The sequence below is a fragment of the Desarmillaria tabescens genome (genome assembly GCF_030435595.1).
Source record: "Desarmillaria tabescens strain CCBAS 213 chromosome Unknown EV420scaffold_1, whole genome shotgun sequence".
Classification (NCBI taxonomy): domain Eukaryota; kingdom Fungi; phylum Basidiomycota; class Agaricomycetes; order Agaricales; family Physalacriaceae; genus Desarmillaria; species Desarmillaria tabescens.
In genome coordinates this window covers 971,014-996,505 of record NW_026848300.1, presented here as the reverse complement: position 1 = coordinate 996,505, position 25,492 = coordinate 971,014, and the positions used below count along the sequence as shown (strand labels likewise).

At 48.1% G+C, this 25,492-nt stretch overlaps 9 protein-coding genes across 9 annotated transcripts; 4 read left to right on the top strand and 5 right to left on the bottom strand.

The window, feature by feature from the left end:
• The first annotated feature begins 1,702 nt into the window (after positions 1–1,702).
• Positions 1,703–4,138, top strand: EV420DRAFT_1494116 (fatty acid desaturase-domain-containing protein). The gene is made up of 13 exons (XM_060470792.1): positions 1,703–1,994; positions 2,051–2,467; positions 2,566–2,695; positions 2,751–2,911; positions 2,963–2,983; positions 3,038–3,080; positions 3,131–3,170; positions 3,219–3,334; positions 3,387–3,512; positions 3,560–3,643; positions 3,695–3,743; positions 3,800–3,867; positions 3,917–4,138. Exons 2-13 carry the CDS (start codon positions 2,109–2,111, stop codon positions 4,040–4,042), a joined length of 1,323 nt encoding a protein of 440 aa, XP_060339158.1. The 5' UTR covers positions 1,703–1,994; positions 2,051–2,108; the 3' UTR covers positions 4,043–4,138.
• On the bottom strand, positions 4,139–6,426 carry EV420DRAFT_1494105 (SecY subunit domain-containing protein). Its single transcript, XM_060470791.1, has 8 exons — positions 6,371–6,426; positions 6,250–6,317; positions 5,921–6,200; positions 5,249–5,871; positions 4,976–5,191; positions 4,748–4,919; positions 4,667–4,686; positions 4,139–4,617 (listed from the first exon to the last, which is right to left on the bottom strand). The coding sequence occupies exons 1-8, from the start codon at positions 6,378–6,380 to the stop codon at positions 4,573–4,575; spliced, it is 1,434 nt and encodes a 477-aa protein (XP_060339157.1). The 5' UTR covers positions 6,381–6,426; the 3' UTR covers positions 4,139–4,572.
• A 161-nt stretch (positions 6,427–6,587) lies between these two features.
• Positions 6,588–9,400, bottom strand: EV420DRAFT_26652 (laccase). The gene is made up of 19 exons (XM_060481466.1): positions 9,132–9,400; positions 8,999–9,080; positions 8,889–8,942; positions 8,655–8,827; positions 8,587–8,606; positions 8,410–8,536; positions 8,312–8,355; positions 8,081–8,263; positions 8,024–8,026; positions 7,932–7,966; positions 7,812–7,875; positions 7,657–7,763; positions 7,579–7,599; positions 7,472–7,525; positions 7,399–7,410; positions 7,152–7,349; positions 6,970–7,096; positions 6,888–6,906; positions 6,588–6,825 (listed from the first exon to the last, which is right to left on the bottom strand). Exons 1-19 carry the CDS (start codon positions 9,257–9,259, stop codon positions 6,684–6,686), a joined length of 1,593 nt encoding a protein of 530 aa, XP_060339156.1. The 5' UTR covers positions 9,260–9,400; the 3' UTR covers positions 6,588–6,683.
• Positions 9,401–10,508: 1,108 nt separating this feature from the next.
• On the top strand, positions 10,509–12,824 carry EV420DRAFT_1659392 (uncharacterized protein; the record flags this gene model as incomplete). Its single annotated transcript, XM_060478891.1, has 2 exons — positions 10,509–11,106; positions 11,156–12,824. The coding sequence occupies 2 exons, from the start codon at positions 10,509–10,511 to the stop codon at positions 12,652–12,654; spliced, it is 2,097 nt and encodes a 698-aa protein (XP_060339155.1). The 3' UTR covers positions 12,655–12,824.
• Positions 12,825–14,461: 1,637 nt separating this feature from the next.
• On the bottom strand, positions 14,462–15,743 carry EV420DRAFT_1494068 (uncharacterized protein). Its single transcript, XM_060470790.1, has 5 exons — positions 15,579–15,743; positions 14,722–15,523; positions 14,626–14,673; positions 14,542–14,573; positions 14,462–14,483 (listed from the first exon to the last, which is right to left on the bottom strand). Exons 1-3 carry the CDS (start codon positions 15,730–15,732, stop codon positions 14,655–14,657), a joined length of 975 nt encoding a protein of 324 aa, XP_060339154.1. The 5' UTR covers positions 15,733–15,743; the 3' UTR covers positions 14,462–14,483; positions 14,542–14,573; positions 14,626–14,654.
• A 98-nt stretch (positions 15,744–15,841) lies between these two features.
• On the top strand, positions 15,842–17,652 carry EV420DRAFT_26494 (uncharacterized protein). The gene is made up of 10 exons (XM_060481464.1): positions 15,842–15,887; positions 15,946–16,017; positions 16,073–16,167; positions 16,275–16,317; positions 16,367–16,440; positions 16,501–16,662; positions 16,711–16,841; positions 16,898–17,045; positions 17,113–17,508; positions 17,579–17,652. Exons 1-10 carry the CDS (start codon positions 15,867–15,869, stop codon positions 17,616–17,618), a joined length of 1,182 nt encoding a protein of 393 aa, XP_060339153.1. The 5' UTR covers positions 15,842–15,866; the 3' UTR covers positions 17,619–17,652.
• EV420DRAFT_1659320 (uncharacterized protein) lies at positions 17,653–19,556 on the top strand. Its single transcript, XM_060478890.1, has 6 exons — positions 17,653–17,936; positions 17,985–18,111; positions 18,162–18,292; positions 18,345–18,475; positions 18,526–18,535; positions 18,577–19,556. The coding sequence occupies exons 1-6, from the start codon at positions 17,726–17,728 to the stop codon at positions 19,284–19,286; spliced, it is 1,320 nt and encodes a 439-aa protein (XP_060339152.1). The 5' UTR covers positions 17,653–17,725; the 3' UTR covers positions 19,287–19,556.
• A 1,495-nt stretch (positions 19,557–21,051) lies between these two features.
• EV420DRAFT_1742092 (uncharacterized protein) lies at positions 21,052–22,963 on the bottom strand. The gene is made up of 2 exons (XM_060480039.1): positions 22,527–22,963; positions 21,052–22,469 (listed from the first exon to the last, which is right to left on the bottom strand). The coding sequence occupies exons 1-2, from the start codon at positions 22,831–22,833 to the stop codon at positions 21,220–21,222; spliced, it is 1,557 nt and encodes a 518-aa protein (XP_060339151.1). The 5' UTR covers positions 22,834–22,963; the 3' UTR covers positions 21,052–21,219.
• A 183-nt stretch (positions 22,964–23,146) lies between these two features.
• EV420DRAFT_1472601 (Zn(2)-Cys(6) binuclear cluster domain-containing protein) lies at positions 23,147–25,318 on the bottom strand (the record flags this gene model as incomplete). Its single annotated transcript, XM_060469062.1, has 11 exons — positions 23,147–23,215; positions 23,269–23,294; positions 23,341–23,425; positions 23,476–23,771; positions 23,821–23,980; positions 24,034–24,595; positions 24,646–24,674; positions 24,739–24,791; positions 24,845–25,088; positions 25,161–25,173; positions 25,227–25,318. The coding sequence occupies 11 exons, from the start codon at positions 25,316–25,318 to the stop codon at positions 23,147–23,149; spliced, it is 1,629 nt and encodes a 542-aa protein (XP_060339150.1).
• Between the last annotated feature and the right edge of the window lie 174 nt (positions 25,319–25,492).

Sequence of the window (25,492 nt, the reverse complement as noted above, 5' to 3'; positions counted from 1 at the left end):
ACGAAGGTCGGTCTCGACATCTGGTCATAGGTAATGATCAAACAGCCACTAGGCTTATGAATCTAGGAGGCCTGGGAACGTGATCTCGACTTCGTATAGGTATAACGAAAGCGACCCTCAGTGTGAAGTAAATGGAAAGATAAAGTCTCGATTGCGTCTTCAATCCCCGAATCCCGAACGGCAGCTAAACTGGAGCTGATGTATCTGTGTTCTTTCCGTCGGAGGATAGTGGTGCTGCCGGTAGGTGACTTGAAAGTATATTTGCCGTTCTCGATTTGGAAGACAAGAAATAACGGGCTATACTTGAATGGCCTGCGCAGATTTCGGCGACACACGTACAAGCCGAGGCAGTATCGAGAGGGGACAAGAGAGTACCGGGAAAGTTTCAATCCGTACCGGTCGCTTGTCCATAGATTACAAACGTGGCTGCAACAATGATTGTTCCGTGTCCTGTAGGAAGCGAAGCGGTTGATAGGTCGACTTCGTAAATGCATTAAAAAGAATCTGCTTGAAAAGAAGTCATCTTCGATGAAGAGCGCTTCTCGAATGTGTTCAAGATCCTAGCATACCAGAGCGATGCTGTAAAGTGTCTGAATATGCCCCATCTATGAGATACGATAGAAGTAAATGGAACGCGACCGGGATAAGTCCTAGTGCGCCCGTGAACCTTTAGCGTATTCATTTTTTCGGGAAGAGTCGTGGGTTCCCGGATATCTCCGCGAATGAGTAGGGTCGCCTCTTTAGTTCATGAGGCACTAGAGCAAGATATGTTGCCATGGCTAACTTTAGGGTCGCTCTGGTTTACGGGACATCGGCCTCAACACCAGATGTTGGTGCTATCTTGAGGCTAATCAACGATGCGCGTATCGCGGAGGGTAAAACCGACTATTGGTTTCATCAATTCTGCAGTAAGCGCCAGCGTGAGCCCGCGGTGCTAAGAAGAGATGTTGAATCACCGTTGTAGCTGTATCATCCGTAGCTTGCTGGTGCCGTGTATGATATAACCACGGGCGGCAATCAAGGGTGTAGAACCGGGATTTGATTCTGTGCCAGGCTGGGATCCTGTGACAAGTCTAGGAACACGAAAATTGGAGGAGTTGCTGTACCGATGGTCGGTTTTGAGACTGCGAAGCGTCTCAGTTTCTCGTCAATCGTTTTGGTCGGAGTTCTGACGTCGTGAGAAACAGTTCACAACGACCACGCAACAACGAATAGAGAACCCAAGAAACGGGCAACTTAGCATCTAGGCTGCAATTTGACCGAAGTAATCCGGGCTAAGCTAACATATAGTCACTCCACAATCTCAATTGAATAACTCTGACAACAGTGATGTACCTTACCTAGTGAATTGTCGGCTAGTAATCGCGTCAAACCAAATGGGCTTGAGTCCACCGGCGAACTTGCCGACCGGTCCTTAGCAATAGTACTTAGCAATAATAGCATTGTTGCGCGTCGAAAACGGGAGTTATGCCAGAGGGCAGCATGAAAGGTGTAACGGAGCTGAAAAATGTAGAAAAGCACTGCAAACTGCCTCAATACCTATCAGGGTCGCAATGGCAGGAGCATACCTCTGATGGATGGTAGTGTTCCCGACGCCGGGTATCGCCGCATTGGTGAACGTTTTTCGGTCTCCGCCTGAATGATGTACCGGACCGCACACCCGAACGGCAGGAAAAGTCTAAGTGGCGTTGACATTCTGCCACCTGAGATCCATTGAATCTTACACTAACTTCCCGCTTGCTTACATTTCGTTCTGACCCCGACTTTTACTGCATTGCTTTTCCTGGAAAAATGCAGCCTTTTATCGATGGTATCATTCCAGCTCCCTGGGACCTGAAGGCCATGCTGACCATGCAGTCTAATCCGAAATTAATGTTCGTCGCTGGACGAATTGATAGGCGGAATGGCAGTGGTTCCTTCGCCGATCATATCATTATGGATAATTCCGACGACATGTCCTTCATGGCCGGACCATGCTCTTTTCTTTACCTAAGGTTCGACGGAGGATCTTTAATGATTCCCAATCCAAGTTTAATCAATTATTGGCCAGGCCTATATATACGTGACAAACAGGTTTCATCTTTCCCCACTCCGTCTTTCCAGCTACTATGTATTGGTATCAGATCTTCCAAGACGGTCCTGAATACGAGGCGCGCAGGAAGAGGTCTACTACCTTCAGCCCCCCGAATGTGACGCTTAAGGATGTTCGCGATGCGGTACCAAAACATCTCTTCGAAGTTTCTACATTCTGGGGACTGTTCTATGTGTTCAAGCATCTGGCCATAACCTACGCCTTCCATCTCTTTGCCACTAAAATCGATGGCATTTCCCAATTCCTCGTCGGCGACTCTGACGACAGTTTGATGAGACCTCTTCATAGTCTCATATCTGCTTTCCTTTGGCTCACATTTTGGGCGTGGCAAGGCTTCGCTTTCGCAGGCATTTGGTGTCTCGGTAATTTCATGCCGTCAGTTTAGCGTTGATGTGTATGTGCTCATACCCTTTAATATTGCAGGGCATGAAGTATGTGGCGCATCACAACCTGGCTTGCTCTATTTCTTATAGGCGTTACCATCAGGCTGGCCATGATGCCATCTCCTCATACCGCATCGTCAATTCCGTTGTCGGTATAGTGCTCCATACGTTTGTATTGACACCGTACTACGCATGGCGCGCAACACACCGTTCACACCATGTAAGCACGACCCTTCTCTTATTTTCCTTCTCGTACGATTTCTCGTTGCTTTTAGAAAGGGACTAATCATATGGACCGGGACGAGACTTACATGCCTCCTACGCGCAAAGATTTCGAACTTCCAGATGGAAAGGTAGCCGTCCGAATGGACTACGCCGAAGTATTGGAAGAAACCCCGGCCTTTACACTCTTCAAATTATTTGTGCGCCAATTCTTGTGAGCTGTCATCATTTCTATCAAACCGACGTCGCGCTGAACCAGTCCCAGCGGCTTTCAATTATATCTTTTGTGCGGATTTTTTGACATTTTACATCCTCACATCAAAACTTAAAAATGTTTTAGACATAATCGGAAAGGAAATGCGAAATATCCGGCGTGGACAAGTGTAAGTCCTGGTCGTCTTCTTTTGTGGTTAAACTAAAACTCGGCCTGTAGCATTATAAGCCTTCGTCCCTGTTATTCAAACCCGAAGAACGTAAGTCGGATTGCACCTCTGTCCCCATCTCCTGCTAATGACGAGAAGGCCGATCGATCATCGTGTCAAACATCGCCATCGGTACCATGCTGTCTATTTTAACGTTGTTGACCTACACATCTGGTTGGACATCTGTCGCCAAATTTTATTTCATGCCTTGGCTTGTAAGTAATCATCTCGACATATTCGCATGCTCTGATTCTAATGGTTGAGCAGTTCCAGCATAACTGGTATGTTATCACCGAAATTCGTCTTTTCGGTTTCCTGATTAATCGACTTACCAGGATGGTCATGTTCACATATCTGCAACATAGCGATCCCACGATTCCTTATTATCGAGGCGTGAGTGGTCAGCCGCTCTTATTACCCACGCTAATTCGTCTCCTCAGGATCAATGGACATTTGCTCGCGGAGCCTTGGCAACGGTAGATCGCCCCTTGTTCGGATGGGTCGGCAGGGTTCTCCTTCACAATGTGCGTTTTTTGTATGAGCAACGGTCTTCATGCGCTCACAGCCCGATATAGATCAGCACCGACCACTTAGCCCACCACTTTTTTGTCACTGTACCCTTCTGTAAGCTTATCTGTCTTTTCGACGTTTCCTTCTGCAACTTAGAATCCTTAATCTAGATAACCTTCCTGAGGTGACGGAAGCAATCAAGCCTGTACTCGGCGAGTATTACAACTACGACTCTACGGTCAGTGGCATAGTCGGGCGTACTGAATTATCGATCTGATGATTAGCAGGGTGTCCTATTCGCTTTATGGAGATCATTCACTCAGTGCATATTCGTTGAGGATGAGGGTGATATTTTGTTCTTCAAAAATCAATACGGAGAAGCTGTTAGCGAGCCTGTAGTTGAGTTCTCGTAATGTAAATATAATACTACTTAAAAATGCTACAGCTGACTGGCTGACGTGCAATGGAAGCCTCTTTCTTATCTATTACGCTCTGCTGAAGTTGAAGTCCCAGTCAGGCACTAGAACGCGTCATACAAAGCATCGCGGTAAATACAACTCTGTAATTAGAACCGCCACAAAATCAAGACCGAAAAAGTGCTGTTGATTGCCCATTGAATCTGATCTCACCACTAATGACTTGAAGTAATGCATGTCCAATCTTGATAACCAATTCGAATCATTATCCAAGTCTGCGCCGCTTGGATGTCAAGGTTTCTCATAGGCTCGGTACCATGCTCCTTGAATAGAAACCCGAGAAACCCACGCGATGATACTGTTAATCTCAACATGACAAAGAGTTCGGCCATTAGTCTGCGTTCGGAATCATGCAATTTTACAAAGGAAATGCCCGTAAAAGACCAAGTTTCACGCCGGGTAATAATAGGGATTTTTCTGTCGGAGCGCCCATCCTTATTTTGACTCCATTCACTACTACGATAAAATTACAGCAGATCCCCGAGCGCGGCCATTTCGGGACCTCCGGATTCCTGGAAGTAAATTAGTTATCGAACAAACACCAAACAACCAGTGCCTTACCCTCATTCCTATCTCCCAGTCTAAAAAAATACGCATGGTATTAGCAAATATATAGCTATGATTGCGAGAAGAGCGGCTCACAGCTATAGATAATGGTGACGGCCATCAGAATACCAGTTCCACTTCCAATCGCACCCATTAAATCGGCAGCAACAGATAGAAGACCAAGAATGGCGCCACCGAATGCAGCGGCGGTGGGGATGACACGTTTCAATTCCTTGTACATGGAGCCCTCTCGGTGACCAGCCATGACCTGAAAGATACGGCATGAGTTACGAGAAATGGGAATTCTCAGAAGAGCTATCTAACCATTTGTTGATCCTTGAGTTGTTTGGCGACATCTCGGGGTCCGGAGCCGGATACTTCTATCCATGTCTTAGAGAATAAAGCACAGGCAGAGAGCATGAAGGTAATGTAGACGGCAGTGTGGATGGGATCGAGGATGGCCTCTTTCAAGTCATGCGGTGGGGACATATAGTACGCGATGCCGGAGGTAGCTGCAAGTTGAGGTGAGTTCTCCATGGGCTATGACGCGCCAATCAGTATTGAAAATGAGATGGGATGGTATGTATGAACACTAACCTCCCAGACACCCAAAAGCTTTACGAAGAAGTTACTAGGGAACCTCGAGGCGAGCATCTGAGAGATGATGAACACATTTGACGTCAAAGCGGACTCCAACATGATAGGCATGTTCGAAGTGTAGAATAATTTAACGGGGTAGGAGCCACGTTGGCCGCGGAACCGGTTGCTCTTGACAGGAATCTCAATCCTGAAACCTTGGAGATAGATGACAGCGGCGAAGACGACGATGGTGGCAATGAGGTTCATCACGTTGGGGAGGCGATCTCTCCAGAAAGCCTCGCGCAGTGCACGACCCTTGTCATTCCAGGTGAACAGAAGATGGAAGAGCGCGACAATAGCGCCTTCAAACTCTGGACCACGTCCAGTGTTGACAGTGGTGGGCGAAAAGGCTTTCCAGACGATGGATTCGCAAATGTTGGTAGCGATAAAGAGTGAGATACCGGATCCAAGGCCGTAGCCCTTTTGTAAGAGCTCATCGAGGAGAATGACGATAAGGGCGGCGACAACCAATTGGATCATGAGAAGAAGACAGACGCCTGCGCCGAGGTCCTTTGGTTGACCGTATAGACCTGTAAGGACATACACGGTCGCCTGTCCGAACGAGATGATAAGAGCAAAAACTACAGAAAATGTAAGCAAAGGTATGATCGCGCTTTCTAGATCACTCACGTTTCTGTGCGCCCGAAAACAAAGCACGATCCTCCTTCAAGCTGAAGTCGACCTCAATCAAGTTCGCACCGGCGAGTAATTGCATGATCATTCCAGATGTGACGATGGGACTGATTCCCAATTCCATTAAGGTTCCACGGTTCGAGGCGAGGATAGTTCGCAGCCAATAAAGAGGGTCCGACGAGTCCGACGACATGATTCCGTAGAGGGGCACCTGGGAGCACACCAAGAAAATTAAAAGACTAACAGCCGTCCATAATACTTTTTGGTTGAATGGAACCTGCAAATGGCTTGAGTTGTATATCTCCACAACATGTCCGGCTACGCACTTTGCGATCGGGCGAGGAGACCTCTGGAAGGATAGGCAGGAAAGGACGGACGAGATTCAGAAACCGAACTATGCAAAAGACATGTCAGAAATCGAATATTGAAAAGTATATCTCTACTCACAACCGCTCATGATAGAGAAAACGAAGAGTGTGGCAGTCCTCAGCTAAATTTCCTACCAAAGGTGGACGTGGCATACTTACATAATCAGAAATGCACGTGATGAACACGTCACTCACGCATCACTACTGCCGCCACGGCTGAGGTATGTAGGCCCGGCAGGAAAATCTTTCTTTGAGAAGACTCCTTATTGGATACCTTGGTAACTAGCACATTCGAAGCGCATCAGAAGCAAGATATCATATATTCCACAGCTAATACACTAAGAACTTGTCAAAAAATTTGTTAGTCTCGGACTACGCAGGTTGCTAATGCATCACTGTAGTTCCGCTGCGAGACTATTGTACTTGCTGCACAAGCCATTCCATTCAGGACTTGGCCTAACCCTCTCTCGGATCACGTCGGGATCAGTGATAAGCGTCATTTGGAGACCAGCCAACGCGTGCCAGATGATATGGCTGTGAAGTAAGTATGCACCTGTGAATTATGAAGCACATTGAAGCCGAGAAGGCTAGCTCACCAATGTACATGCAAAACACCTTTTCCCGGTCCGGCGGAATAGGCGTTAGTCAACTCGTGTATTTGTTAAAGATCACACGCACCAACAGCAGGCGTCCGGAACCTAATAATTGTTGTATCTCCAATAACGGGGATGACATCTCTCCTAGATGGATTGATAAAGTTCTTTACTCCACCGGAGTCCCCGGGCTGAATAACATCAAATGTGGTCTGCGAAATGGGCGCGTTAGAAGTCCTGGACACGCATTTCAGATAAGAAATCTACCCCGTGAATGTGCATAGGATGTCCGCCACCATCTTCGCCCAAGGGCATCACCATTTGTACTAGAGCGTTCGGCGGAAGGGCTATGATGTTACTGTCTTCGGGGAAAGTGTCGTTGTTATTCATGATCTGGGTCAGCGTAGGGACGGACGGGTCCTTGTAGGAGATATCGTTGATACGCCATGTGTCTAGTGGATCTGTCTAAAATGCTGTATTAGATGAAAGACTGAGCAAATCCTCTTCAGCGTACCGCTGTAGCACCCTATTGTATTGGGCCGTTAGCGGTTTAAGAAAACCTGTGAGAGCACCATTGAAGTATGTACCGTAGTGAAATTCAACGTAATATTAACGTCCGGCTCCGCGTCAGGACCCCCTGGCTGCAATGAAATTATATTCCGTGCCTTTCATTGCTCTAAGGAACGTCGCTTACGCTTCCAGGATTGATCAGAGGCTATGAAATCAGGGCATCGGCATCGCTTAACGCAAAATGAAAGAATATGGCACACACGTGGAGCTGTGTTTCCTTCAACAAAGTGACATTTGCCTGGGGGGTTATCGGGTCTTCGATGGGAGCACCGGCATAACGAACGATACCTCTGGAAAGGGTAGCATTCACTGCTTTCCGTTAGTCGGAGGATTTTTCACACCAAGAAGTACACGAACAGTTGGGGTTCTTCGTTTGAGTTCCACCACGGGGGAAAGACCTAAGCCAGTAGTTTCCAACGGGCTGTTGTTTTACGTTGGCATCCTGATGAAATTGAATGACCAGGTAAGAATCCGTACCTGATCGGCGGCGAATACGACCGAGTATCGCTGACCTGCAGATGGCTGATAAGAATAAAATCAAAGAGCGGCACGAGGCAGGGTTGACGCACCGGCTATATACAAGAGTCAGTGACAAATTTTTAACGGCTGAAATCTAGATCACTTACGGTAGACCTCTAAGCCTTCAACTTCGACGAGCTCAGTAGAGATACCATCTTCTTCAATGACCGTCAGGTTATGTTGGTCAATGAAGAATCCAAAAACAGCGCGAGGAGCATTGCTGATCAGCCTGAGACGGTAACGAGTACCAGAAACAACATTAAACACTCCGAATGGGACATCAGGTCCACCTAAGTGACGTTAGATAGTCTCGCATGATGAAAATGATACGAATGTACCCTGCATTCGACCAACTCCGTTGATGAGTCCAGCGTCATAGATCCTACGAAAAGGAGGATCGACCGGAAGCTAAATCAAGCCGCAGTACGCCACTCACGGAATGCTTTCTGTTTCCTGAAAGATGTTGAAATCGTCGGTAGAAAATCCATGGTACCATTCTCCGAGCTGGAAGATAGTGGAGTCATCGTCGACATCATATAAATGAAGATGAGGATCTTTGGGATCTACATTGCGAGTATAGCGCGTTGCAGGATGAAAATAGGCATGATCATACCATATATAATTAAAGGGCCCCTGAAGGGGATTCTCAGCAATTTATGTTTTCTGAGAAAAGGGACATACCTCAAACCATCAACGTATTGAACTCCAAGGCCTGAGCGATATAAAAACGTTCCCGCTTGGTTCCCGGTGTCGATGGTATACGTGAAAGACGTGTTAGGTGCGATTGGGCACTGCGTCACGAAACTGGTACCATCAAATTCAGGATGGCCAAGTTGTAAAAGCCCACTCCAGTTCTGACGCGTCAAAAATGGGTCGAAATATTGTAACGATAGTGGTCAACGAAGGGATACGCACAATACTCGTACTCGCACGCATGTTTGGGTTCGTCAGTTCATTCTTGACGTTAACCTGATCGTGACATTACATGAGGACTGAGCCTAAGGATAGCAGAAGCATCAACTGACCGTGATAACATCGCCTTTCTTCGCCGTGATAAGGGGCCCAGGATATTGCAATGTTTCTGAGGTGAACCCAGCCAAAACGGAGCTAACTCTGCGTGTTAGGAAACAGATGAACATTTGTAAAGACTTGACTTGCTTGCGCTCAAAACCGTCAGGAGATGCAATAGCATTCCCTATGACCAAGTCATAGCGAACTTGACCCGCGCAAACCAGGGGCGCAAGGTCCACGACGATGAGGATAACAAGAGCCAGATGTTTGAGCATACTTGAACCGAATTCAAGAGTAGTTTAAGACGGTTTGCAACTAGCTCCTTTATACTCTAGGATATCGAATTGTGAGATTGCGCAACCGTGCATTCTCAAGAAAGAGTACAATTATTCCAACACAAACCAATGAATCGAGTTGAGCATGATACCGACGCAGGGGAACACCAATGAGACGCGGAGACAGAGATATTGACTTCTCAAGCCAAGACTTTGAGGCAAATATGTGATCTCTGACGCAGCAAGCAATGCAGTCATCCTAGTGGTTCACGGCGCTAAGCAATGAAGTCCGCCTCCCCTGGAAAACCCACGCAAGTAAAAGCCGGAGTAGATGCGATATTAAGTCTGCAGGGGCATCCGATGTTCGTGGGGGACAACGTCACAACCAACTTGAAAAAAAGATGTCGGTACCGAAAGCCAGGAAACATAGCACATGAGTGTGATCCAGCCTTCCTCCCACACGTCACGGTCATGGGAGAACATCTCAAAACCGCGAGAACATTTGGCACTTGGGATACAGAATTTCTGCCCCAGCACCCGATGAACGCATCATTTTCTCCGTTTTCCGTCATGCATGGAAGATTTGACACTTGGTAAATGAAGGAATCCGAATGGTTGACGGAATTTGGACCTGGTGGCTGTGGATGCTTGTTTGAATCAAAAGCGTTAGGGCAAACTCGTCCCGGAAAGTGCCGTGCGCTAGTTTGAATTTTTCGACACCGCTTAAAGGTCGCACGCAAGTCGCGCTCCTAGTTGATGACACATATTTTATTTGGCCTGGATACGGACGGGTGATAGATGCCTATCAGCGCCCATTGATTGTCCAGACATTGGAAGGTGTGCCACGACATCGGCCAGGTATGTGACTAGTTGTGGGCGCAACGAACTAACCGTCGGCTTAGTGTTCCCGTTAATTGAAATATCACCGCAAGCCTGAAGGTGCGATACCCGCACTTGAAACGGGTGTTACCTTGCATGAGGCAGCCTTTGATTGCATGGACTCGCAGTGGATAGTATACTTGGTTAAGCATCAGAAACGGAAGGACGGCGCCAAGAAATGTTTCAAGATGAGAGCCTTCTTGTACCCGGTCCCAATTTGCTTTTAGGACTCATAGCGTTATCCGAGCTATCATCCGGTGGGGCGATCGCGATGTACGTGATGCCGAATCTCCCCTGTCTGCCATTATATTTGGACGGACTGAAGCGAGGCAGCGCTTAGGAGATCTATCTCTTCCTCTCCCTATCCACGATGGCGACGACCTCTTTGGCCTCTCCAGTCCCCCCTTCCCGACGACACAGTCTGACGCCGCCTTCTCGTCGTCCTCTGCGTTCTTCCCCGTTGGCAGGGCCGTCGTTCAATCTTTCTCCCGACGGTAGGCTCGAATTGTCCCCCTTGGACGCGGCAAAGGCCAAGCCAAATAGAATATCCTCTACACCAGACTTGCCCTCGCTCAGTGATGCTCACTTGCAGTTACCCAAACGCATATCGACACCGCCAATGATACCCATTAGATCCTCGTTACCCTCACCTCCTCCGTCACCTCATAATGCTTCACACCGTTCAAAGCCTCGCGATAGCTTTGTTTCTTTGCCAACTCATACCCAAGTCCCTCACTTTCCTAGAGTTTATACCTCCAAGTCAACCCCGTCCTCGCCGTCTTCGTCGTATACATCTCTTCCGGACCAGTCGTGGCTTACTGCTAATCCTTACCTCACCACCCCTAAGTTTTCTAGGCTGAGTTTGGGATCACCTAATGTCGTAATGCCAGTGTCGGCGAAAGAGAGAAGAAGAAGCATGGCTTCGGCGTCTGTAGATGGGCACACCAAAGTTTCATCGGCGACCTTTGGTAAGATCCTATTCTCGGTAGTTTCATCCAGCTGCTAACCAAGGTACAGACACAGATAGGAAGGCGACGATGTCAAGACGAAAGTCCATTGTTTCTATGTTTTCCAAGTCACCGAATGTCTCCGTTTCCTCACCCCCTCCAGCACCGCCGACTTCCACGCGCTCCGCATCTAGTATCCGTACATCCCGAAGCTTACGCTCACTGCGGAGCTTTCGCAGCAGACGGTCTACTTCCACATCCACCTCCGAGTGTGATGTTATCGCAGAGATCCAAGACGAATTTGGTACAATCAAGGAGGCAGACGTGATTTCGGTATCGGAGTCAGATTCTGCCTCGTCCGCTCCTTCACTACCAACACCGGCTTCTTCGACCAAGTCGGATGTAGATCACACTGATCCTATCATTGAAGTCGGTGTTTGTGTTTTGTCCACCTCTGACTCATCTCTAAAACCGTTTCAGGAACCACCGACGTCTGCAATCCCTCCAAGACGCGTAGCTTCACTCCCTCGATTGTCTACTCTTCTCAAGAGAGCCAGGTCGCAATCTGTGGGTTCCCCGAAGAATAAGCCTCGTACCACTCTTCCTCAATCCCCTTCACTCAAAGATGTTCAAAGAGCCGCCGCAGATGACGCGTCAGCTCATTCACATAATGCCGAACCCCCTCTTCCTTTTCCCTCTTCTCTTGAATCGGTGCCTGCGAGGCATCCAGCCATTCAAGTCTTGGATCAGGTAGTTGTCGCCCCGGCGCCACGATCAAAACATACGAAAGGATTCTCTTTCTTGTCGTTCTCATCATCCGAGGATCATCATGAATACTCTACCCCTGAAAGTGGCAACAACCTGACCACTGAATTGGTTTGCCAGACACCTACGCCACCTACTCCAACGACACCAAAGCCTACCATCAGAAGGCAGCCAGCGCCTCCCCCTGTCATTCCCATTCCTTCAACACCAACTCGATCTCCCCCTACGTTGTCAACTGGCGCACAGTTACGCGCTTTGACCCCTTCTCCCACCTGCACGGAAGGAAGTTGCGCGAGTACTTCCCTGGTAACGCCGACTAATCTCAGTCCGATAACGCGTCCTCCGTCCTTCCTTGCGGCACGTCCAGTCGTAAAGAGTAAGTCCCAGAGCTTCCTTGGCATAGCTACGGACGAGACCACGCTTGGACAATCCCTTTCTGCTCTAAGTTCTCCGGTCAATCATCGTCCAACCTCATGGGTCGTATCTTCCGATATTGCCACACGTCCATCTTTACGTTCATCTTCCTCCTTCACGTCGAACTCGCTACCTACTTCGCCTACTCGGCCCCCGTCTACTTTTCCGTCACAAGGTCGCAAGTCGAAGGCAAAGGCGCTCTTACTCCTCGGTATTGGAGACCTTCCACCTTCATCTACAATGCAAAGTGGACATAATGCGCTTCCTCCGATGCCGCCTACACTATCCCAACCGCAGACCACTACCTCAAGCCCAACGGGTAGTAGCGGTGTAAAGCGATTATGGCGCGCCCTGACAATGAGAAAGACTACCGCTGGCTCCGGCATGTAGTTTGGGGATCTACTACGGAAATTCATTATATTGAAACTAAAACTTTAATCGCTCTTTGTATACCGTCTTGAGCACGGACCACTCTCTTGATGATACCGTTTTTTCTCCTGATATACCTGCCTATCTATTCGGGATTATTGCAAGGCTCGCCGCTTTGCACTACTTTATTTCTTATACCTATATTCAACCTCGTTGGTGCTAAAGATACATATCTTGAAATAAATATGTAACACTATTTTCGAGTTGCATCATGAGCAAGTTGGTTCAGCCATGTGCGGAGGCGCTTGTAAATGCGCTATTTTTGTCCGTTGAGCTACACCAGACACAGCTTCCATAATTGATTGCTTTCCGTGATCGTAAGGTACGCCTTATATGTGCTCATGGGTCCCTCCAGCATGCCTCGCGATTGCGGGGTGGCACAGTTCCACCGCCCTAAGGTTCCTAGCGACTCGGAAGACAGGAAGTTTTCAGTGAGGCAATCAGCTTCTATGAGAAGCTGATGTTCCTTCTCTCCGTTGCTCTCGCGATGATTCAACGAGGTAGACTCAATTTTTTAGTCCCTCAATATTTCACTCCGCTCTGACATGCGTGCTGGGAACATAAAAATAGATCCACGAAACGCATGGTTGCTGTATGCTCCATTCCTGTGACCCCTCTGTGTGGATCCTAGTAGGTATCTCTTCAAGCTAAGTAATATCAACTCCGAGCAATAACAGAAAATGCTGTATTACACAGCCACATCGCAACCCCGATATGGCAGCATTATCTCCATTTACTCTACACAACCCAAAGACTACTGATTCTGAAAGCACGATACCATGTGTCATGTAAACCTCGCTCATTTGAAAGCCTGCGTCTTAACTCCGTCATTTATATTGTATTTGTCTGTGAACGCTGACGTTAAATATTATTCGTATATGTACCTTGGCTGGATGTTTTGACAGTTGACTGATAGTACCACCTACAAAGCCCACACGGATGTCGAAGTTCTGATTTTAGTTTCTATAATTCGCCTGCTTTGGTGGTTACGTTGTTTATACCAGCTTTTGTGTTCCTCACCAAAACTGCTTTCCGTAATGAACGATGGGGTTAATGCAGGTGTCGGCATTAATTGCGGAAAAGAAGAAGACTGCGATCAAAAATAATTTTTGGTTCAGGTGCGCAGATCTGCGATGATCCATTCGGCACGCAGTCGGTTGAACGGAAGTGTGGAGACAGCACGATGAACTTTCCAGAAAAACAAACCAATGTAAAAACCGAATAAAAACCTTGGCAGTTTAATCGCCGTTGAAATTAGAAATGTCGTTTCAACGCGTACATCTTCTGGAACATACACAGAGAGAAAAATAATGGCAAAAACAAGCACGAGTATGACGGCGACTAGAATAGTTAGGAAAGTCCTGTTGAACCGCAACCTGCAAGCGCAGCTCGCGAAAACCCCGGTATTCCACGACATTTTTCCAATACGCTTATTTCTGAAACACTATTGTAGCTGACTGCGGTAAGTCACGAATGACAGATATGTTTAACGCCAGCGTATGACATATAGGATTCTCGTCCTGAATCAATGCCGTAGCTTGTTGCTGGTATCGACGGCTGAACCAATGGCTTGTCTTCAAGCTGCGGCGGAGCATACCCGACGCGACAATCGTCGTTTGTACGCCTCGATCGAAAGCCCGTCTCCGAAATGCAAGTGAATGTTTGGAATGTTGTCATACACATCTTACATGACAGGCGGTAACCGTCAAGTTCTCCTTCCCGGCTCCGCGCCAAACACCCCAATTGATAAATGTGCTGAAGGACCGTCGACAACAGTCGGATAGCAGCTCCTTGGGGATAGTTCCGAATAAGGACATCTTGAAGATCAACGTAGGGAATCCGCCGCACCGACGATCAGACAAGCTCATACAAACGTTAGCCTTGAGACATGGTAATTCAACCACACGAATACATCTCTTCATAAAAGCTCACATTCTATCCATTCTTTCAGAGGATGGCAATTAAACGGGAGGCAGCTGCCTTGAAAGAATATTAGCAAACAAGCTCACTTTATGGGAGACACATTACTCGGAATCGCTAGACACACTACTTCCGGCACCAAGCAATGACGGCCTTGGACTCCGATCCCTTTCCTTCATCATGAGTGGCGGAGAACCTGACCTCTCCCGTTCTCGCTCCATCTGTCGACCATTTGGAGGTGTCCCACTCCTACTACCCCTTCTCCTCGTGCTGCCCGATCTCATATGTGTGGGTGTAGCGTCCAATACAGGTGGGCTACGATCCCAAAACTTTAAAGTATTCGTAACCTTTCCAAGCCAAGTGTTAGAACACTCCTGCCGAGCTCGCTCCGCCCTCTTGCGCTCAAAAGTTGCACGATGGCGGCCGTACGAATCTTGGAATGATTGAGATATACGCGAGGAAAATATGAGCTCGCCACGAGGGTTGGAGGAAGGAGGAATAGGTGCAATTTGCACGCTGGATCCACGGCTGGAAGATCGTGGCGGCGGGGAATGTGCACGTGGTTTCCGCCAGAAAAACAAGTTCCATCCAGGTTTCCGTACATTGAGATACATGTTGAAGGAGCGTAATGCTCGATTGGCATGTGGAACATACTTATTGGCGTAGGCAATCTTCTCCGAATACATTCCCGAAGCAAAGAAAAGCACGAGCGTAGTCATAGAGATAAGGAGCAGAGTGGTGGGAAGGTAGGGATAAAACGGAACTTCAGCCGGTGGCCGGAAGTCTGGCCGTGAACTGAACAGAGACGCATGGATTGCTCTGTAAGGATTTAGCAGAAGAGATGATTCTGGAGGAAGAACAATTTCAATGAGCAGGAAGAGTGTAGAGAGCAGCAACTGCAGCAGGAATACTATTGTCAAAGAAATCAGTGGGTCAAGGTTGCGGCCGACATGACGTGTACGCACACTGGTACCGCGATTTTCGAGCTTGCAACGAGGCTGCATTCGATTTGAGACGTTCTTCAAAGAGCAGCAAGTCTCTATAAGTCGCAGAATCGTTGGGAGGGAACGGCGACGGCGACAATGGGCGGCGTAGTGGTGGAGTGGAACGAGGCGGCATCGATTGGTGGTGCTGAGGTTAGGGTTTGTATTTCACAGGGGCGCACGTGGTTATCTGCCTGGCAGTCGGACCGGATCCCCGTATGCGCGTGCTTCTCCCACACGTGTCTTGCTGCTCTCCTTGTCTCGCCAGTCATGTCGGAGAGCTGTACACCTGTGAGTAGCTCGACATCTCCATGTGTATTGTTTCTTACGGGAATTTTTATTTATTTAGACACACGACTGGTTCACGGCGACATTGACGTTTGGTCTTTGTACTGGACTGGTCATTTCGTATGTGCCCCAAGTCAGTGTCGCTTCTTTTTACTTGCTACCAGTCGAACTCACGGAGGCGAATTTAGCACTTGAGAATCATACAGAAAGGCTCTTCGGAAGGTTTCAGTCCATGGTTTCTATTCTTGGGCAGTACATCGTCTGCCTCGGGCCTGCTGAACATGTGCGTTGCCTTCAGTCCAAGAGCACAATTTTCCTTTCCAGTCACTGTCATTTGTTCTGCATCACATTCTATATAATTGAAAGCTGACAGAAGCTTCTTCGATTTAGGGTGACGATGCAATGGGGCATCGTCCGATGCTGCCGATTCTTTGTATGTCTCCCTTCTCTTGCTGTATACCGCTGCTCAACGCCGTGTATAGAGCTTTGGAAGCTGCCTCGAGATGACAGCTGGCGTCATTCAAGTCGGTTTGCAGTGGGCCATGTTTACGTTTATGTGAGTTACACGTTCTGCACACCTGATGGCACTATTGACTTGAGACTCTGGCGTATCCAGAATGGTTCTATATATGATATACTACCCTCCCCATCTCAAATATTCGGAGATAGATGTCGACGTGCATGATTCTCGTCCGATACATAGGAGAGTGAAGACGCCAACCTTCACTTCCGAATGGAGCCAATCGATATTTCTCGGTTGGATTACGGCAGCCCATTTGTGAGTACATATTTTCGTGGACAGTACTTCAGATAATAAATTGTTTAGTGCAATAATAACTTTCACAACCTTCTTCCTCCTTCTCACGTCACCTACCCCGTCAGCTTCTCCTCCCGTTGACCCCTACACACCACCGCAGTACATGGACAAGACGTTGGCTAATTGGGCTACTTTCCTTGGTATGTTGTCTTTTGTTCTATGTTATGCGCCATACTAACATTATGTATCTTTGTAGGTGTTTCCTCCGCACTTCTAGCGGCCATCCAATATGCGCCTCAGATAATACACACTTGGCGCGCACGATTGGTTGGTGCACTTAGTATTCCGATGATGCTAATTCAAAGCCCTGGTGCTGTATTAATGGTATTAAGTATCGCGCTGAGGTGAGTTCAACCTTCATCTTCTTTTATTCATCCTTCTGCATACGCGCACTAATGACCTCTTAACCAGACCCGGCACAAATTGGACCTCATGGATAACCTTTGCTGTCGCTGGAATGATGCAAGGAACTCTCCTGGCTCTCTGCATCGCGTTCAAAATCAGGCAACGCAGGCTACACATAGACGACTTTGGTGAACCTTTAACCCCGCTACAGCAGTACTCTCCTCTTCCCGAGGCGATGCCTGGACTTGTTATTGGTGAAGGCGAAGACGAAGTCGCCGTGAGGGTAGCTCTGGCAAGCGAGTTGGAAAGCGCAGTCGAAACCGACGTCAGATCGGCAGGCGTGAGACCTGTGCTAGAAATCACTGTTAGGCCCAGGTCAGGAGAGAGGGAACCGCTACTTGGAGAGCGTGCCGGCAAGAGTACAGAGGATGTCAAGTCAGGTGGGTGGTTTAGTTGGGGGAGGTAGGCATACTCGACAGGTCTGGAGACGAAAATGCTTAGAGCATTTGTACATGTCCATTGAATATTTTAGTAGTAATAATTCTTATTGCAACGAGATCTCACGTTGTTGAGTCTGCATTTCGTAAAGGCTACTCATGTGGCCAAGCAATCGACATTTTTTAATAATTCACGGCCATCATCAGCATGTACACTCCGCATCGTGAGCAGTTCCTTGTCGATGGACGCCAGCAAGAACGGAGACATTTTCACCATCCTCGCTGGTCGCCTTTTCAACCCTAACATTGAAGATTTCGTTGCGAGTCAACTCATTGTCGTATCGAAAAGAACTGAGCTGATTGTCGATGTGCATGACTACATCACTGGCTCTGTCGACATCGATTTACGCCATCTCACGGTTTTGCCTGGATTCGTGGACGCTCATGTTCACAGTATGCGACGATTCATGTCCTTCATCCTCAAGTGACGAGCTTCGCTAGTGTTCCTTCATTCGTATGCCGAGACATCGTGGATGGACCAGCTAACGAAGGAGAGTCTTGCTGAACGCACCATCAGGGCTACTGTTCACGCCAGAAAGACCTTGCTGGCAGGATTCACGACAGTTCGGTATGTATGTCCGTTATCCATTCCAACTGAGGCTCAGTCTTGGCGGTCAGCGACCTGGGAACAGAAGGAGCGGGCGATGCTGATCTCGCCTTGCGTCAATGCCTTGCTGGCCCGAATCCTATCATTCCTGGCCCAAGATACTTCTGCGCTAATCGTGCTCTCGTTGCCACTGGAAGCTATGGTACGTGACGGCTCGAAACAAGGAGACATCCTGAAGGGCTCAGACGTCGCAGGTCCGAAAAGTTCGATACATCCACACAGTGAAGGAATAGAAGGCGTTACTGGAGCAGAGGTCGCTGATGGCATAGACGAATGCGTCAAAGCCGTTAGAAGACAGGTCGGAGCTGGCGTAGATTGGATCAAGGTATGTCCTCTAACCACTCCGTTTCCTTATCCCTGTTCACCTGTCGTCAGATTTATGCAGGTATGCTTCACGTTCTTATTCACTACATCCTAATAGCATAGTATCAGACTCTTCTGTGCGTTCTAGAGTCGCGCCTGTCTCTCCTGTCATTGGAGCTCGTGCCATACCTACTTTCACGTACAGCGAGATCAAAGCTATGGTTGATACTGCACGCGCCCTGGGTGTCAAAGTCGCTGGACACGCCAAGACAGCAGAAGCGGTATCAAATCTTCTCAATGCTGGCGCGGACTCCATCGAACATGGCTCTCAAATGTACAAGGATGTTTCTTTAATGGGCGCGTTCTGTAATTCGCAGTCAACAATGTGGAATCCTACCCTTGCTGTTTATCATTCCATGCGGCACGACAGTCCCCAGGGATGGGAAGACGTTCAGACCTCCTTCCGGCAAGCGTTAGCGATGGGTATGGACAATATCGCATGTGGAGGGGATACAGGTCCATTCCCTCACGGAGATAATGCTCTGGAGATGAAGTTGATGGTCAGACTTGGTGCACCGTGGAAAACGGTACTGAGATGGGGCACATTAGGCGGTTGGAAGTGTATCAGACCGATAAACAGGGAGGAGGATCAGAATGGAGGCGCGGGAGATAATGATATTCGGTTTGGCAGCGTCGAAGCTGGCTGGGCAGCTGATTTAGTCGCATTGGAAGGGAGCTTGGAAGATGATTTCGAAGGAACTTTGGATAAGGTGAGCTTCGTGATGAGGGGAGGGAAAGTGTACAAGTTGGATGGAAAGGCGGTAGATCTTTGACAGTAAGCTTGTGTTGATGTAAAATTACGAGTTTTCTGATGTGTATTTTTTTGATCAAAGTGTTTAAGAACGTTCAACCGGTTCCTCGTGTCAAAGTACAAGATGGAAAAAGTCATAAAAGTCATTACAGCCAATGCAATGTCTTATTTTATGGTGTCCTACCACCGCCCCTAACACACAGCCAACCACAACCAGGCGCAGCTCATTATCCGGATCTAATCCCTTCAAAACGTTTGTCCGGGTTCAAGCCACATTCATGAAGCGGAGGTACTCACAATAGAGACAGGGTAACATCCCCATGTACCCTTGCCTTGATAGAGATATCCACAGCTAGGTTCAAATCCAGCCTTAGCTTGAGCGTATCCTTTCCCGGGTCGGAAAATGGACTGTCATTTTTTTGGTTTCCCGCGACGGCATGGCTACCTTTAGCCCCACGGCGACGTCGGCGGGGTGCGTCTCCTCGTTCGGGAGAGGGAGCACGAGAAGGAGACATCGATTCGATGTCAGTGAAAGCGAAGGGCGCGAATTCAGGTTCGGGCTGGGACATGGCTGGGTTGCAGGACACCAGCTAAGTGCGATAGTGCATCCTTTCGATCTCTTCGTCTTTTATCGCCAGGACGAACAAAGCCCCACAGGACAGACGGGGGCAAGAGCGTCATGTTGATGTCAGATGCGACGAAATATCTGCTACAGTGATGTTCTTAGAACAAAAGTTGGAGCATGAATCCACTCGTCGTGCTATATTGAGGTTCCCAGAATAAAGACTCGATCCACCATCCCTCACGTTTCTTTCAAAACCTAGGAGCATGATGGAGCGATAAGAAGGGCATAGCAAACGGGGAATTACAGCAGAATACATTGGTAGTGGGCCTAGCGGAAGGAGTTAACGTAAAGAGTTCGTATTTTCCTCTTTTCCGTTCTACGTTCTGAGGTGCTTCACTATGGGATTTACTGGCCCGCGTACTGTACTAGCCCTGTTTCCTCAGCTGAGCTAACGTTGCTTGACATGGGTACACAAACATGTTCCTGCCTGAACCATCTGTATCAGCTTTCACTTTTACCGCTTGTGTGTACTGGTGTGAACAGAAGGCGTTATTTTCGTCTCATTACTAACTCATGCTCCCACTCTTATCATGATGAATGGGCACAGTTGCCTAGTCGATCTCCTGTGCGTTCTTTGCTTCTTTGAGCTGAATCAATCAAGGCGCTCATCTGGGTTTCGTTCAAACTATTGCATTTCTACATATACGCATAATATGAGATGATGTGGCCCTCGAAAGTGGTATTATTGAGTATTCTCTATCGCTTCTCGGCCATCGATATCTGAATGACTATCTCCACGGGAATTTCTCTATCTGACAGTCACCGCGAAGCCGTTTGATAATATTACTGCCACAGTCGGGATCAAGGCGCAACACACGCTGTACGCCACCGCTATCAGCCCCCTTGGTGATTCAGGAAGCATCAATCAAAGACACGACTATTACGGAGAAATCTACGATATATAGAAAGTAGGCAATCGGTATTCTCGCGATTCCCAGGTTATATTTGTTGTACGTACAATATTCAGGTCGATTGCTGTCAGAATATGGTTTTAGTTATCGAAGATCTTTAGTGGGTATGCGGCTGCTAGCATCTCTCTTCAGTGATTTACTTACTTTCTGATTGATGATGCTTCTATCTCGATGAGCCATTTACCGCAGGCCTGTCTTGACGTGACCACTAGTAAGTCCGTCATCCTTCTAATTCTCATATTCCAAACGAAAGAATCGATGACTGCAGATGTCTAGATTGCACCGATCTCCCAGTATGAGTATTATTTAATAATATACATGTAACCTGCAGGTTCTTCAGATAAGTAATATTGTAGTATACACAAGGCATGATGAAGCACGAAAAATACGAATACCTCTCCAAAGCTAGCGGCATAATATTATAGCCGTTTCCATCCATCGTCCTCCTGCACTGGCCACTTCAGGTTGTCCCTCTCGAGTTCAACGGTCGGTGTCTCTGCTCCACTTTCAGCACTTTCAACAGTATCACCCCACCTTCCGTTCGGAAGTCTTTCTTCGTACATCAGACCCTCTCTCTCCTCCTGCACGCCACGTTTTCCCCACTCTCTCCGCTCATGGGTTTCCACAAATCCTTGAAGTCCGTGAAGCTTTTTCTGAAGACCAGGACCTAAGCTAGCATGACGCGATAGGAAGGCCACTCCGTCTTCAGCTTCCCTTGCTATAAGCTGTACACTTTCCGGTCTCTTCCTTCGGCTCCCAAGTCCAATGGTGGATGCACTGAGACCCATGGAAGAAGTTGAGGATGAGTGATGATGAAGGGTCTTGCTCCGACCTAACGTTCCAGTTGAGACACTCGCAGGTCCACGCCCAATGTTTCCGTCATCACTGAGTCCTGGATGACGAGGCGGCGGTCTACTTCCATCCTCACTGAGCGCTGGGTGTCGTGGAGGCGGTCCCGACTTGGCTGTGGCCAGTGCAACTTGTTCCAAGGAGCTCACAGACATCGGTGGGCTGGGAAGTGGATTTCCACTCGCACTTCCGCTCCTGCTACCGCTGTCGGAACTGGAACTACTGGCCTTTTTGACTGGGAAGGGATTATTGGAGTTATGCAATGGCACAGAATTGGAAGAGCTTTTCAGCACCCCAATAATCCTCTCTCGTTCCAGCATCTCCTCGGCCTTTTTCATTGCACTCCCTTGTTTACTCGCCTGCAGACTTTGCTTCATTAATACTGTTGTGTGAACCGGCACTTTCCCATTGGTATGTAACAAAGGTTTCGGAGGTATAACTGGGCCATTTACGGATGGCTTAGGCGGTACGGCAGGCCTCTTTGGAGGGGGAAGGAGGGGTTTGCTGGGTTTGCGTGGGGGAAGATCTGGCGCTGGAGCGGATATAGACGGTTTGTTAGGTGAAGTAGATCGGGCCGTTGGTCGTGCTGGTGTAGCAGGCAGTGAGGTTGATGCCGGTTTTAGAGGCGGTGGTGGTCGCCGTGTGGGAGAGATAGAAGGTGGTCGTGGCGGTGGCAAGGACGTCGTCGATGGTCTTCGCGACGGAGAAGCTGTAAAAGGGTTGTTGGGACGGTGACCAGGCGTGAATGGATTAGTTTGCGGCGGCGGCGAAGTTGAAGGAGGCGGCGGGGAGGCTGATAATGGCGGTGAGGGTAGTTGGGCTACCAAAACGTGACTAGTCAGTAAAATAAACAAACTTTACTAATATATATACGTACGCTGGATAAATGCCAGGCCTCGATCCAGCTCTCGTCCCGGTTCCGCCTGCGCATGCGCGAGAAGGCGCATCGCGACGTAGAACTGTCCTCTCGTCAATGTGTCCTTCAACGCCAGCTTCGGTGAGAAAATCTTGAGCACATTGTCTACCGGGGCATCGGGATATCGTCCCCTTAGCCATGCTCTGGTCTCTCGCACATTCAAGTTCTCGTCGTCTGCCGGTGCGATGCCATCGAGAATCGAGGTATATGCGGCGTACTCGCCGTCACTAAGCGCAGAGACGTGTAGGGAGAGCGGCCGTGTGCTCATATATTGGACTTAATAGTGGTGGAAAGCAACGTGAAGCACGGTAGGCGAGAACGTGGTAACTTGGATGCCTTGGTTCCGTCATAATTATGTCAGCGTCGCCACAAGTTTAGCCGGGATAAATCGCCGCAATCGGCAACTGCCAAATCTGTCCTAGCTCAAGTTCTCCATCCGTCGAAATTCAGAGGGCAATACAAGCAAAAGGAATTATCAAAGTAAGTATCTCTAAAATTATACATAGGCTAGTACACTATTGTAGGTATTGAAAGAAACAGCGCCATAAGGTATTATCTATCGAAGGTATTTATCGACTCAACTAAGTTAAATCTAATTGTCTAACTAAACGCTTGGGCATGACGTTCTCTGACAATGGCCAACTGTGATTCTAATAAGATATTAGAAAGGGTACGCTATTAATATTCATCACGAATGTCTTACCGAATATTTTCCCTCGTTCTGCGACACTAGACATGGTAGTCATCAGTGATTTAAGCAGCTGAACGGGCTCACTTGGCGCCCCTGACGAATTAATGCTGTCGTCGCGTGCATCAGATATCTCTTGGATAAGAAACTGACATACATAAGTCCATAGAACCTACGACAAACGTCAGCAGCGTCACGTGTAAGAGATCCCAACAGGCTCACGGCCAGAAATGCGTTAAGCGACAGAACTTCTGCAACATTGATGGTATCTAGAATGTGAACGATTGGTCGAACAGAAGAAATGATACGTCCCCTGGATGCTGGGTTAATCGCAATAAACGGCCTATGCAGCTGGATCACGGCGGAATACGCAAGAGTATAGATCATAAGAGCCATCCCATGCGAGATGGCTGCTGTCATTGCGGGTATCGACGGCATATCTTGCAAGAATCGCTGGACTAAAGCGTCCTGAGCAGAAAAAGAGTCAAAGAATTGTCGCGCTAATGACTGAGGCATGTCTGTTAATAGATCAATAGATGTACTTCGAAGAGCATGTATAAGACCAACTAGGCTGGAACCGGTGACTGATTGTCGACGACCTTTCGAATAGAATACTGGCTTTCGCATATAACGCAATCATAGAAGCCCCATCGCTGCCGTCAGGAACTGCACGAGACAAAAACTTCTGGACAGTTTGACTCGTTCGGAATTCGGGAGAACGATAAATCTTCAAAAGAGTAAAAGTAAACGGTGTGTTGACGACAATGGCTAGGAACACACCTGCGAATATGATTGCATTTCCAATGGCCAGGGTGTATCAATCGTTTCGTATATGATATTCGACTCTAAGGGAGTCCAGCAGTTATTGAGTATCATAACAGTCCAGAATCCGTTAGTTCTCTCTCCTTCCTCGACAAGATCACTAGGATCGGGGAGACCCACGACCCCGCCTCCTTCAATCGAGCGAATTTTGTGGAATCTTGCACCGAGGAGGAGGGAAACAGCGGCACTAGTATGGTACTTCCCTTCAAGCATCCTTGCGTTTCGGAAGAAATATTGCGCGAGAAGAACTTCTGCTTGAGTACGATGGATGATCTTGTGTGTATGAGTACTTGACAGAGCTGCGGAAGTCTGCTGCACTGCGGTAGACAAAAAGTAGGGCTCAAGAGTCAATAGTTCTGGGGAAGTGGATAGATGGACGCCCCACAGATAGACTGCCTGGAGCAATGCAATAGAAGGTGGTTCCCATCCAAAATCGTCAACATTCATAACCGTGTTGGTAAAGCGTCCTACGTTGAGAAAAAATCCAATCTCGGTGCAACATCGCAAAAAAGAACCGATTCTATCAAGGGCATAAAATTATTATGTATGAGGAAGGAGATAGAAACTCACATCGCTTGGTGGAGTTGTACCGGGAGCTTCTACAAGTTATGGTGATATCAAGTTTCGTGAAAAAAGAACAGATACTCTGATTCTTTAACATACCTCCGGTACGGACAGCAAGTGAGGAGACGCAGGATTGGGCGAAAAGCTCGACGCTGAAGCGGGACATGAGAATTCACCTTCACGCATGAATGGACCGGCGACGTACCAGAGCTTGAGGCTTGATGCTGAGAACTCTGCAAGTTTCCAGCCACTGAATATGGCTGAGTAAGTCTGACCGCTGCATTAGAATTTGCGGGTAAGGCTTCAAGCTCGCGAATTCGAGATTCAAAAATGGCAATTTGTTCTTCGAGAAGCTGCGTTCGCGTAGTTCCAGAGTCGCTATATTCGCAGTCCCGTAAGGCAGGTACAGACGCGCAGGTCCCACATATGGGCTTTACACCGTCGCATTTCTAAAGCATACGTAAAAGTTCAGTTCCGAGGGTCTTCCGGCTTGCACGAACGCCGTCGGTCAGGACACCCACCACTTTCCTGCGTCTGGTAAATTGTTAGCCTTGCAGCTTAGGATTTTTCGAAATTGAACATCGTACCGGCAATTCAAGCATGCACTACCTTTCTGTAGGGGATGCGAAGTGCCAGAAGACGTGGATGAGGATTTTCGATGGCCGAGCGAAGACGACATTACTAAGGGTCTTAGAGAAGACGGAAGACGAGTTGAGGACAGTCTTTGAGAATGAGGCATATATATATCAATACCTCCAGAATTCTGAGTTTCTCATGCATAATACAAGTCTCTTCTCTGTCCGGCAGTCACGGTAGTGCAAGTACTTGAATGCGACCGCGCAAAGCGGCGAAC